The 13,823-nt window shown below is 39.4% G+C and overlaps 2 protein-coding genes across 2 annotated transcripts in view; one reads left to right on the top strand and one right to left on the bottom strand.

Moving 5' to 3' along the window:
* The window catches only part of LOC114069341 (lipopolysaccharide-responsive and beige-like anchor protein), a gene marked incomplete at its 5' end in the record, with an annotated part of 68,521 nt that extends 66,975 nt beyond the window's left edge, over positions 1-1,546 (top strand). Inside the window, one exon of the mRNA XM_027906060.1 lies at positions 453-1,546. Coding sequence (XP_027761861.1) covers positions 453-543 — 91 coding nt within the window. The remainder of the gene's footprint in view (positions 1-452) is intronic.
* A 5,475-nt stretch (positions 1,547-7,021) lies between these two features.
* The window catches only part of LOC114069340 (serine/threonine-protein kinase DCLK2-like), a 47,688-nt gene continuing 40,886 nt past the window's right edge, over positions 7,022-13,823 (bottom strand). The window contains exons 14-16 of the mRNA XM_027906059.1: positions 13,190-13,270; positions 12,141-12,257; positions 7,022-7,879 (exon numbers count right to left, since the gene is read on the bottom strand). Coding sequence (XP_027761860.1) covers positions 7,658-7,879; positions 12,141-12,257; positions 13,190-13,270 — 420 coding nt within the window. The 3' untranslated portion in view covers positions 7,022-7,657. The remainder of the gene's footprint in view (positions 7,880-12,140; positions 12,258-13,189; positions 13,271-13,823) is intronic.

Raw genomic sequence — 13,823 nt, 5'->3', positions numbered from 1 at the left:
CTCTCCTCATAGGACTTGTGCTCAAGTCCCTTCACCAGCCTCGTTGCTCTTCTCTGGACCCGCTCCAGCACCTCAATATCCTTCCTGAACTGAGGGGCCCAGAGCTGAACACAATACTCAAGGTGTGGCCTCACCAACGCAGAGTACAGGGGAAGGATCACTTCCCTGCTCCTGCTGGCCACACTGTTCTTGATGCAGGCCAGGATGCCAGACTGCAGGTGGCAGTCTTTTTCAATTCCAGCCTTCTGAAGTTCCTGGAAGCCCAGGATGGGAGCCCCTAAAGCCTGACTTTTCTGATCTGTGGAGCACTTCCAGCTCCAGCTGTCTTCACTGGAAATTGGTCATGTCCTCAGTGTTCTTGGGCCTATACTGATGTAAATCCTCAGGTTTGTGAGTTGGATACCTGAACGTGAGGTGGTTCACTAACCAGTGTGCTCCTGTGCTTTCCTCAGGTGCATAATGACTGGCATGGCCTCCGGGAGCATCGTGGTTTTCTACAATGACTTCAATCGTTGGCACCACGAGTATCAAACCAGATACTGATCCTCACAGCGACCGACATGAGCACTGACATGGGCAGCTGTGCCAGAAGGGAACTGAACACAGCATGCCTCTCTCGGCCTCGAGCCACACGGTTCCTTATAAATAGTTATATTACATCTGAATGTAACTTAAATTTGCTGGAAGAAGCAACCTATTTTTTAAAGTTAATTGCTATTTTTGTAGACCTCGCTTGACTTTTTTGGGGGAAGGGCAAAGAAGCAGAAAAACAGCTGCTGGGTTCTGTAGTTAAAAATCTATATTTTTAGTCACAATGAGAAGTCTATTTTGATCCCTGTATGTAAACAAAACCTAAAGATGGTTAAAACTCACATTCTAGTTATATTATGAAGAAACAGATTTTCCATCTGAAGCTTTATCTATAACTTTGAGGAATATATGATTTTAACATAATGGAAATTAATTATGATATTTGGGGAATTTTAATCTGTTCTACCTGTACCACACTTTGTCTCGTACTTTTCCAAATGATTGTACTACATCAGCACTGAAGTTTCTAGGAATCGAGGGGTAATATTTAAATTATGGTTAATGTAATTTTAAACTTTGCAAATCATTTCCATAAATGTTACAATTCAAGCATGTTTCTAGGCCTAGGCAATTAGTTCTTTTTTTAGTTGTATGTTTTGTGCATTTAAGAGAGAGAAATCGGGAATGGAGTTTGTGTGTGAATCCCTTTAGTTGCTATCTGGCATCTCTTTCAAAGCACACCAAAATGTGGATTGTTCCTCAAAATCAGAAAGGCTGTTTTGAAGACTTTAAAGTAGAAACTGAAAGAGGGAGGTATTTTTTAGTAGGTGAGGTGCAAATTCCAAAGCACACCTCTGCTGGTGGACCGTAAACACGCCGAGGCAGTGGCTGCTTGCTGGAGCACGGCCCCCATACAGCAGCAGAAGTACCAGACTTGCAGGCGACTTTCTTTCTTTTTTCCCCCCTCAGAATTCGCCCCTGGAATACTGTAGCACATGCCATGTTCCTTTTCTGCGTATAGCAACGATGTCTTTCATGTTTTGTTACCACCAAATCCAGCCAGATCCTGCCCAGTCATATTAAATTACCTCTTTCTTTTAGGAAAACAAAAAATAATTTATACTAAGGAACAATAAGTTATTTTGGTGTTGCACAAATCTACTTTTCTACAAGATTGCTGTGCAGAACTCTGTGAAAATATTTGTGAAAAGAACTGTTATTGTTTTGTAAGTCTGTATTGCATAAAAATCTTCTTTGTATGTTGTGATCTATATGAGTTGAAATTTACATTCCATATTGTATTGATACATACATTTCTCTTGCTGCCTACTAGAGCAGTTCCTGGTTTTTCTAAGCATTTAATTACTATTTCTTTCAGTAAAGATTTGGAATGAGAAAATACAGTTTGAGTGAAGAAATTAAATAAAATTACATTTGTAATTGAGGGCTTCAGTGCAGTACTGGGTTTTTGTGATTCCACAGTATATTCCCAACAGAGGAAAGAAGTGTCATGGCTAATGCATTTAATGTACTCTTGTTGCTTATGAAATGCTGATCTTTTCATTGCTTGGTACATTTTCATACCCAGGTGGTTATGGTGCTAGCAGGTGGTATCAGTTACTACAATCTTTGCCTAATCGCATCACATTTTGCTACACAAAACAAAAATGTAAGTGCCCAGTGTACCAAGCAATGCCATTTGCTGTGCAAAACTTGTACTTCACAGTTCCTTCAGTTCAACAACATTCATAGCCTCGTATCAGAAGCATTTGAGGGGTAACTGGTATGCTTTTGAAGTGCAACTTGCGTTTGTCTCAAGCCAGGGGTGGATTTCCTAGGCTGCGGGGTGGATGGGAAAAACCAAACAAGCAAAGGTGTTTTTGCCAAATGGAAATCCTGAGTATCTTCTCTTTCTGATCTCTGGCTGACTTAGGAAATGCTTTATTATTGATAGAAATAATAGTTTCTGATCTTAAGAGACAAAATATTTCGTAGGGCACTGGTTTGGTAGATTGCTTGTTTCAGAAATGGCCCTGTTTGATCATTTGCTGCTTTCCCAAACCGAAAGCACAGTTGTACCTGTGTGTGCTGTCCTGAGTTACATCCAGCCAGTGTGATGGCATGAACACTCCTTGGGGAAGCAGCAGCTGGTGCAGCCTCGTGTCCTGCACATGGAGTATCCTGCAGCCCTTCTGTGGGAAAGGACATCTTCACCCTCTCTGGAGGAGGTATGTGAGGACACCCTCGTTCTGGACTGCTTTGGTGAGTAGGACATGCCCCTCCTTCCACAGATAAACCCACATACCTCAGGCTCCACTCTGGGGATCCAGGCGTGCACTTGGGATATCAGCTTTGGCTGCACTAGTCCACATCACACTGGGATGAGATGGCAAAGCAGGGTTAAATTTTCAACTATTCAGGTATTAGTCTGTGCAGGGAAACACCTGTGTCACATGGATTGCCTAAAAAATGTTTAATCAGCAGGTGCCAGGCATTAACCTGCAGCTGGGCCTCATTTGGCTGTTACTTGCAGAATATTCCTGAAAAGAGGGACTGACTCTTCTCTTCAGATGCAGAGGGAGCATTTGTTTATGTGACAGTCCAGACTTTCTTCTGTTCTGCTAAGTTCAGTGACCTGCTGTCAGCTGGATTTTATGGGAGGTGCTCTGGAAAGTAATGTTTGCTGCTGCTGAGAGTCAGAGTGGTCAGCAGCAGTGCTGCACGTTTGATTTGTGGAGGAGTACTTGGCAGAAGTAGCTTGAAACACCTTCTGTTTTGTGAAAAATTTCTGATGGAAACATTGTAGGATCTGGCAAGAGGTGATGGGGTGGTCAGGGTGGGGGTTTATTATCCCTGATAAAATTCCTGCTCTGCTGGTTTAGCAGTCAGCACATCAACTGTCCAGAAGAGCTAATCTGATACCAAGGTAATTGGAAAATAATTTTATTGTAGCTGTTAGATATATTGAATAAGAATGGCCTAGATATGGTGACTGTCCAGATTGTAGCTTTTTCATTTTATGTCCTAAATTCCATATTCATGGAGATTTAAATGTTTGTGGTATGTCATCTCTCTTTTGCTTTCTCTTTCACCCAAAAATAATTCTAAAGGAGTAAAGATGTCTATATTGTTCTTGAGAAACTGGTTTTATCCTCATTAAATAAACCCAGAGACAGGCTGTTCTGAGGGTGCTGCTCTAAACCAGTGAGACCTTTCCCATACTGGGTTAGAATGTTTGTGTAGCACTTGAGTCACTCACTTGAATTTACCACATGATACAACATTACATGAAATCCAAAATAGTTTAATTTTATGTGGAACCAAGCTAAGATCTTCAGTAAACTAATACAGTTAATGATGACCAAAATATTTTCTGTGAATAGGAATCTGAACCCCTTTTTGGTGAGCACAGAGGCAGTGGTGTAACACTTGACTGCTTCCTAGCAAACAGTTTTTTTATTCCAAATAGATTAGGAAACCGAGAGCCTTCTCATAAAGGCCAAACATTGGAAATCACATGGTTGGATCTTGCTTCTGATGTCCTGGATGTACAGCAGGGTGCTAGAGTGTCTCCAAGCTCCAAGAATCACTAGGATGCTCCAAGAACCTGCTGAAGGATGCCTGGTTGCTTTTATCATATATCTTTGGCAACCTCTTTCATATACATTTAGTGTGATTTTGAAGGACAGAGAAGAAAAGCAGCATCAGATGTTGCAGAAGTGGCCATTGTTGGTCTTGCCACCACCTATCTGAACTGTGAACCTCTGTTTCTGAGAGAGGTCAGTGAGGTCTTAGCAGATTCACTTCCTGAAATTACAGGACTGAACTTCCCCAGCTCAAACAACAAGCTTCACACTAGTAGAGTAGATAAGCCTATGTTTTGGTTTGGTTTATTTAAAAAGGGGAAAAAAAAGGCAGGAGGACAGAAAAGGGAAAATTCAGAGTAGAGAAGTAGGTTAATATTACATCCTGGTATCTTACATATATAATTGATTTATGTATTTTTAAAAATATATAGCTGTTTAATTTAGGAAATATTAAAAAAGTTATCAATATAAGATAACTATTTAATTTAGGAAAAAATCACCCTGCAATCTGTTACTTTTAGTCTCTACTTCCTCCTACCTTCTTTTTCCTCAGTTACTCAGTTTAGATGGGGTAAACTATGTGTGCATCTGAAGCAAAGAGATCTTTGCTTACTAGAGTAGTCCAAGGTAAGATTTATGGACCTGTGTAAATATTTTTAACAAACAGCTGCAAAGCATGAGGCAGTACTTAATGAAAGTAACATCATCATAAAACATCATCAGGGAATATCAGTGAACATAGTGTTGTGCAGGAGAGGATTCAGTTTTGGGACTTCAGATGAAAAACAGCAGGAATGGCTCCACTGTGCTATTATGCTATTACCTGAAACGACTGGGATGTTTTAAAATACTTTTTTTTAATAATTAATTTTTTTTAAATGCAGGCATGGTGGCAGTGGTGCTGTCACTGTGGAGTGTTTGTAGAAACTGGCATTTGATCAATATCAAAATGGTCCATGAATTTCAGCTACTTTTATGAAACAAAAAAAGGTGACTGTCCTGGATCATTTTGTTTCTATAGTTGTTTCTTTCCCTTTATAACAGAAAAGAAATTGTAGACCAGAACTATGCTATTTTTACCTTCTTCCAGCACGTGGTGGTTCTGCAATGAGACGGATTAAATGAAAGTGCAGTAGGTAACAAACCAAAGGTACTACTTATGAGCCTTCTTAAAGTGTTTTAGTGTCAATACATATTTAGTTTAATGTTGAACTGTGATGCCCTGAGCCCTGCAACTATACACAGAAGGAACATAAATAAGTGGAACTATTTTAAGGCATGGAGTAGTGGTACTACTTTCCTAAGGTCGTTGAGAACTTTCCCACCTATCCCATGTTTTTATCCGATTATGTTGGTTTTATGATCATCTTTTTCAGCTGTCATCGCTATCTTTAAATAGGCCTTCTGGCACAGTCTCACACCTGCCTCTGCTCTGCGAATCAAAATACTTGTCTAAGAAATGTTTAGATGTTGATCAGTCATGAACTCAGGGACACAATTTCAGGATATTTATGTCTTCACTCTCTTCTTTCATTAGACAAAGGAACAGTTTAGAACTGGCAGCTGTTGACCAGGCAAATTATCATCCTCTCTTTTATATATGCATGAGGTTTTGCGTAACACTTTGGGTATCTCTGCTAATCCATGAGAGTCTTTGCCTCATAAAGTAAGTATCTAGGTCTTGCACACCTGACTATCAATCCTCTTAGGAAAAACAGAACTCAACCCAGCATTCAACACTTTTTTGATGCTCCCTATCTACTAATCTCCCAGTTCAGCGCTGGTGGGAGCTCCCTGTCCTTGCTGTAGTGGCTGGTTAATGCACTCCACCTGAAATCACACATCCTTTATTGAGCTTAATCTGAGACTGATTTCTGTTCTGAGTAAGGGTAGAGTGCTATCTTCATATTTTTGCACTGTTTCAAATTATAAATGTATATAATTTTATATAAAGGCTATTCCCATACTCTCCCAGTATCTTAAAACTTACTCTACTGAACCCACAACAAAGTTAATTCTATATAACTGCTTCTACCCAACGTTTTGATCATAGTTTAAGACATGTAATCTGTTTCCATGCCTTTACTACCATTCTTCTCGCTGTACACCTTTCAGCTACCATGACCTTGAGTTCACAGTTGACACTTTCTGATCTTTAAATGTCTCTTCAAAAGGTAAAACCATCCTGTTTAATCATGTGTTCCCAAGTCTTCCACAGGAGTCAATGAACTTTAAAAGGTTATGGGAATCCCTCAAATTAATTCCATGAAATGTTTTTGGTAGGTATCTAATCCCATCTCCCTGGAAGGAATAAGACATCAGTTTCACTGACAAAATAACTCAAAGAATTGAATGACTTTTTATGTTTTGTTTTTTTTTTTAATGAAGAAAGTTTATTGCAGGTCTTTCTTTTACAATTCTAGTAGAAAGTATAGCTAAGAGAGAGAAAATGAACTATGACCAATTCATAAGAACGAGCAAAGGAAAAGAATTAAGCTGAATACATACTAGATTAAACTAAGCATTATGGTAAAGATAAAACCTCGTCTATTTTTGTGACTGCAGATTCAGGATAGCTGCTCCCCAATCCTTGTTTCCAGTGCCTGCACCAGGTGAACAGGGGGATAGCACTGACAACCTTTGATGGCTGTTGATGGCAGCTCCTCTATCAGCTCATCCCAGTACTGGGAGCTGCCCGGTTCATTGTAGCTTGGATCACATGCAGCAGGCTTTCCCTTCACAGGTCCAAAGTAATTTTATTTTACCTAATAGGTAGTCTGACCCTGGAGAAAGGTGTGGATGGGACGCTTGCAGTTAAGACAGAAAATGGCTAAAACAAAAAGGCTTCCTTCACTCCAGTCTTCATTACAAATAAATGTCCAGTGCTGATGTTTACATCCCAATAAATTTATATTATCTAAACACTACCCTGCCTGCAAGTTAGATAACAAACTTGATGGAAAACAACCATCCTTCCCTCTCTATCTCCAGTGTTTGTCTCGTGATATTTTACAGTTAGTCCACTAAAAAATCTTTCATGAAAATTTGCCTCTTCAAGTTTAGTAGAAACTTGGCTAAAAATAGAGGCATTGGAATAGAAGGCAAATAGAAGTTTTCATCCCTTGTCTTCCTCTCCCACTTTTCTGACAATTCTCATGAGAAGAACAGAACGGGGCGTGCTTGTAGAGGGGAGGCCCGGTCACTGTTCATCATCTCACTGCTCATATAAAAATATGGTTAGCTACACCATAAGTTAGTCTATTTAGAGCCCAAGGCTGTGTGAAATGGAGTTAATTACTAACACAGATAACTTTAAAATCATCTAACATTTGCCAGAGTCTTTCCCCTACCGCTGCTCTGAAGACAAGGGCAAAGAGCACTCAAAGCGCACGTTCACTCACCCACTATGAGAAAGAAGATCAGAGCCTGGCAGGGGCTCGCCACGAGAGGAGCACACAAACTAAAAACAGTCATGGGAAATGAGGAGAAACTGTAGCCAGAGTGTGGGGAGCTTCAGTTGGATTTGTTTTCGTCAGTCCTTACGCACCAGGCTGATCCCCAGCAAGCTCAGGAGATCCTGAGGCAGGCAGCGCGGGGGATCGGAGTGGCTCAGAAGCAGCAGGGAAGAGGGTCTCGGACCCAGCCACACGAGGATCATCAGCTGCAGCAGCAATTGCAGAAATTTTCTCCATTCCAGCTCTACCAGAGTCCTGACAGCGCTTGCTGCAGAAAATCTGACTCTCTTTATCTAGAGCTGTGTTCTACAAGCAAACAAACAAAAAATAAACAAAACCCAAGGCAAATCATTAAATCAGCAGTTAAATAAAGCCCTGTCTTAACTTAAGGGTTAAAACAATCTACAAGACATCAAGTGCATGCATTACAGCCAGGAAAAAAAAGGAGAAATAACATTAGAATTCTTAGATAGATAATTAATGGCAGCATTTTGTGACGCTGACTTTGGAAAATGTAAGTAAAACTTATCTTCCAGGCATCTGTTTGCCATGACGTTGCAACCTTAGAATTTTGTCTTGCAAGTCTGATGTGGAAAAAAGATGGTGTGACTGGTTGTGATACCTCATGGAACTCATCATAGCAGCTATAAGCAAAATTTATGTACCTGTGTTTCTGCAGACACATGATGCTTAGTGAGAGCTCAGTAATACATTTTCTGTAAAAAAACCTACACATTACAGAAGAGGAGCCCTTGATGAAGGTGACAGATGGAAACCTCATGATTTTTTCTATCACAGAGAAAAGAGTCTGCTTCTCTGCTTATTGCTGAGAGTAGGCAAATGACCTCTTACAAAACTGACATGGTGGCAAAAATATGTAATTTCTAGATTCTATGCTTAAAAATTACTGAGGAAGGGAGTTAACAGGTTAGAATGAAAACTGAGAACTCTGTGGTGCAGTAGGTGGGTTATTTGGAGTATGCAGTACATCTGCTGAAGCCAACAACTGCAAATTACATTAAATCCTAGTGTAATGTTTAATTGCTAGTGCAGTGTCTAAAGTGACCTGGTAGTTCCTGTGTCAAAGACAAACATAAAAATTGCTTTTGAAGACTTGGAGGAACAGTGTAATTGATCTTGTTTCACACTTTCAAGGCTGATACTGATCATTATAAATTCATATACTCCTTGGCTTAGCTTGCTTACTTTGTGAAAGAGCTTTAAGTACCAGTGGTAATGCAGATTTAAGTTAAAACAGATAAATTAAGTTCCTTGTAGTTTATTCAGTTATGTATTTTTATGTATTTTATTTCTTTGCTCAGTTTTGTATTTTTATTCCTTTTTGGAGTGCATAAATTCGAATTTCTCATTTATCTGACTTAGCAAGGAGCTGGATTAGTACCTCTGATTTCTCAAGCAGAGGACTACTAGGATTTAGATGTATATGGATGGCAACTCTTGTGCTGAAACCACTGTATATAATGCTGTGGCAGTGTGCTGGGGCAGGGGAGGAGACAAGCAGCCTTGTGACACCCCTCCTACCCCCAAGGCCTTCCTGCTAGGCTTGTCCAGACCAAAGTACTGAGGATAAAAATGCCCAAAAGAAAAGGTTAAGTATTTTAGTATTTTGAATTTAGGGTGTGTGTCGGTTTTGCTGTTTGCTGGGTTTTTTTAAGTGAGTGACATCACTAGTCTACCTGCATGGAGGTACCAGGAGAAAATTCCATACTACCCAACTCTGCTGCTAACAATCAACTCTGCACACAGAGCATGCAAGGAAGTGACCAGCTGAGCTGCATCTGTGCTTTTTGAGATTTTGAGGTGGTCTACTGGAGTTTTATCATTATCAAGGCAGCTGCTATGCTGGCAGGATTGCATTTCCTTTTTTTGCTTGCTGGAAAAAGAGTTGTAAATAAAGTGGCTTCTGCTATTTCAGTGGCAGATAAAGTTATGTTAAAGGGAAAGGACATGCTGAAGGCGATTTTCTCCTGTGCTGTCCTCACAGCAGCTTCTGATAGTTGTCACACGCTGCACACAGCAATACACACCCACATAATACAATTTAGGATTTTCTATTTTAAGAAGATTTAAGAGGAGGCTTAATTTTACTGTAGCTAAGTAAGAATGTTTTTAATTAATTTAGGACTGATTATTTCCTGACTAGGTCTGTATTACCATAAAACAAGTGACAATTAAAATGTTTATTTTAAATAGAAAGTATATTTATTTCAGTGTTTTTGTTCTTTGGCTATATCTTCGTAGGGTTCTCACCTTTTTCTAACTGCTTTTAGATACAGTAAGAAATACATATGCACAAAACTACTGCCAGTAGAATAGATCGAGATATGTATGAGGAAATAAAAAATAGTTATACTAGTGTTTGCTTAGAATATTTCAAATATGCCTTGCTTAAGACAGATTTTTTTTTTTTTTAAGTGCTTAAAAGGTATTCCTTTACCAGTTTTGTGTGGCTGTTCGGCTTTTTCCACTTCAGACTGGCTTAGTTATTTCTCCTTTCTTGTTAAAAATGGAGAACATGTATTTTTGTGCAGCAGAACAAAGCATCGCAGTTAGTACGTACCATTGCCTTGGACCTACTCAGAGGAAAGCAATGCAGGCATTGGGAAAGGAGGAAAAAGGAAGGAAGCAAGGGACAGAAACTAGACTTACTTTAAGCAGAACTAACACAATTGCAACAAATTTAGATTTACAGAACATTTTAAAATTGTCAAAAAAATAAAATAAAATCAGTAATGAATTAACAGCAACATGCTTTTGGGGGCAGCGGGAGCCTCCTGTGCAAGAACACTGAACTGGGGATGTGCAGTTTTACTTATCTGCCACAGGATGGTATTATCTGCATTGGCCAGGTGACAGTATTGGAATGAAGTGATGCTAAAGGGGATTCCATTAAATATGCAGGTGGACTGATATAGCAATGCACTGCAATACACGAGAATTACGATATGTGCTGGTCTGAAGCTGAATGTTTTTAAGCAATGAGTGCTAGTACAAGTGAAGAACTTCGGAACACAAAGGTAACTATATTTCAAGGTTCAAGATAAACCAGGGCAAGAATAACAAACTGGGGGCTTAACCCTCATTGGATCACAGTGGTTTTGATCAAGCTTTTACTTCTCCTTTCACCAATAACTGGGGACTGCGTTCAGAAATAAGTAATTATGCATTTACATCCTTCCACACCTGTTAGAAGGAAATAAGGCAGGAAAAGGGAAAATGAGGTGTACTTTCCTGGCTGAAGGCATGTCAGTAGCTAACAGAATCAGAAAAAACCCACACCAATAAGAAGCCAGAAGCTATGCTGTGTCAGAGATCTGAGACAGGCTTAAGTGGCATGCAAGTTGGAGAGGGGCTGAGAGTTAGAATTAAAATTGCTCTTATTACAGGTAGTGCATTTTATACCAGTTTTCAGCTTCAGGCTTATCCATAGTCTCAACAGTATAAAGAATGAAGCTCTGAAGTCCCTCTCAAACTGTCAAGTCAAACTGTCAAATGAAATGTAGACAACAGCATGAACCTGAAATTCATTTCCTGACTTATTTTTATGCTATCACTTGCCCTACATTTAAATTGTTGGCCCATTTAATTCCTATAAATATACTTGCAAAAACATGTATGTATGCAGAAACATTATTAAAATTTACTGACTTTCAGATGATTAAAACAATTCTTTGTTAACATAAGTGGGCTGGACTTTGAGAGTAATTGTTATTAATGGGAAGGGGTGGAAATCCCTGTCATGTTACTACCATAGATGGTTTTATTTTTCTTTTAGTAACTGAAGATGATACTCTCTGTGTGCAGTGTCCGTCCTCGCATCAGACAAGGACAGATCACAGTAAGGACAGGAGGGCAGTTCAATCACTGCTGCAGTTGCATATTCTCTATGAAAGTGACTGGGCAATTACAAATGCAGTTCTCAGTACTGATAGCAATAAATTCTATCGCTTCTGCCATGATTCACACATCTGCCTTCTGGAATTACTGTTTATGTAAGTTCAGCTGTAGGGTTGTCAGGATCCCCTTGTATGCTTCAAAGAAAGTTCCACATTAGGGAACAGAAAAAATGCAGCAGGGGTTGGATGAGGACAAAATTAATGTGGCAGACATTCAATTCTACAAAGAAAGTTTCTGAAATGGAGTCTGGTTCCCTGGCAAGCACAGTGCTGAACAACAGTATGCTCAAGATCAGCTAGGTCAGAAGGGAAGAGCCTGCTTAACTAACTAAGTGGTCAGTATGACTAAAAAAAAAAAAAAAAAAATCACAGTTTTTGTAACGAAAGAATTCAAATTCAGCGTACACCTACTTAGTGTTTATATGTTTCTGTTTGGAAGCTTGTTTTTATAGCTTAGGTACCGCACTGTGATAGACTTGGTTTCTCTCAAGCAATGATGAGACAATCCACATTATACATAAATAAAGACTAGAATTAGAGACTATTCTAGCTTTGGTTTTGCTATTCTTGCACCACACATGCTCATAGAGCACTGTTAGGAAAATATGCAAAGTACAGTATTAATGTATGAAACTGTTCATTTCTCTTACCATGATGACAGAAACCCCAGCAGATGTGTTATTTTGCTTGGGTAGGGTGTTATTAAAGTGCTGCTTCAGTTTACCTGTTACTTCAGCTTGCATATTATTCTCCTGGGAAGCATCATCCTGTATAAGAATAAACACAATATTCAAGTTAGGAGAAAAAAACCCCAAAGTATGCTTCAATGTAACTAAGTAAAAGAGAAGCTGCAAGTTTGATTCAAGCATGTTAAAAATAACGAGCTTGAAGTAATGTTTGTTAAAAATAAAAAAAAGCGTGTTTGTCATTTGGATTTCTTTTAAATCAGTATTTTAAATGGCCCATCATGCCCTAAGTGTGGAAATGTTACACAGTACCATAAATAAATTTCAGAGGAGCTGTTATGAACAGACACGCTCATTATAGTTGTCTTCTCTTGTGTCCCAGAACTCCATAGATCATACTCAGTCCCCTCTTTTAAAATATATGTGAAAATGAACATTGTGCACATGTAAACCCAGTATTTATTAAGAGTGAACTGATTTTAAATCGATCAATGCACTTTGGTGTTCCCCATTGCTGCTGCCCAAAAAGATGAAGGACCCGGCAGCCATCAGCTTACTGTTAAATTAGGTATTGAATTTGCTAATTGTATTTCAAGCTTGAAGTCCTTCAAGAAACAGGCTGTACTCCGAGCAGCTTTGCAACAAGTAAGACGCCAACAGGCACAACAGTCCTTCCACAGAGACATTTTTGAGATGAGTGTTTCTCTGGGTTGGATGTGAAATAACAAAAAAGGTGCCAAAGTCACACATCTGCCTGTTGTGTTACGTTCAAGGTTTTAGCAACCCCCAGCACCTTCTAATCACAGTCAGCAAGTCACAGCCTCACTCTGTTCCTGCAGAGCCCAGAAGCTGACAGTGCTGCTGTTCTCCTTTATGTGGAAGTAGGACCAGGAGTTCCATAAAAAGAAATGGACCTAGTAGAAGTGTACTGCTGCTTCTGAAAATTACATTTTAATGCTTAGATTTAGAGGCTTAATATAAAATTAGAGACAAGTAAAATGTAATTTACTCACTGACACCCAGGGATGGCTTAGGATCTGTGCTGCTGTATATCGGGCCTCAGCATTCACATGTAACATCAGGCTAATTAACTCCTTCATTAAAAAAGACAAAAAGAAGAGCTTGAGAAAAGGATATTACAACTGAAAATACTGTTGCACCAAGTTCTTCTCAGTGCAATTTTCTCGATACCTGGGCAAAAATAAAAGCCAGTTGATACCAGAACCAGTGATACCAGTGTGACTTCAGTGGAACAAAAGATTTGCCCCTTCAGGACTAGGAGTATGCTGGGCAGCATATTTCATAGCAACTTCCTCATGGCACTCATGTTTCACCAAGTCTTTTGAAACCAAATGAAAAGGAAAGGTTAAAAAAATCAGCTATAATGTTCCACTTTGTTCTCTACATATTCATACAGGTGATCAGAACAAAAACAAACCTGGGAGAGAAGAGATCCTCTATGGGCAGTGCATGCACATAGTAACAGTACAGAAAAAGTACCAATCAGAGGCAAGAAACTGCAGCTGAAAGTCAAGAAACTGAAGGCATTATCTGAAGAGTGTTCATTGCTTCAGTTTTGGGAAATGGTTCCTCCAAGCAGATAACAACATACCTAACTGAGAGGTTTCCCAACCAGCCAAGTTATTT

This window comes from Empidonax traillii, unplaced genomic scaffold (assembly GCF_003031625.1).
Source record: "Empidonax traillii isolate 1590-97213 ecotype Southwest subspecies unplaced genomic scaffold, ASM303162v1 scaffold1245:size146629, whole genome shotgun sequence".
Lineage (NCBI taxonomy): Eukaryota > Metazoa > Chordata > Aves > Passeriformes > Tyrannidae > Empidonax > Empidonax traillii.
This window is presented reverse-complemented; position numbering and strand designations above follow the sequence as displayed.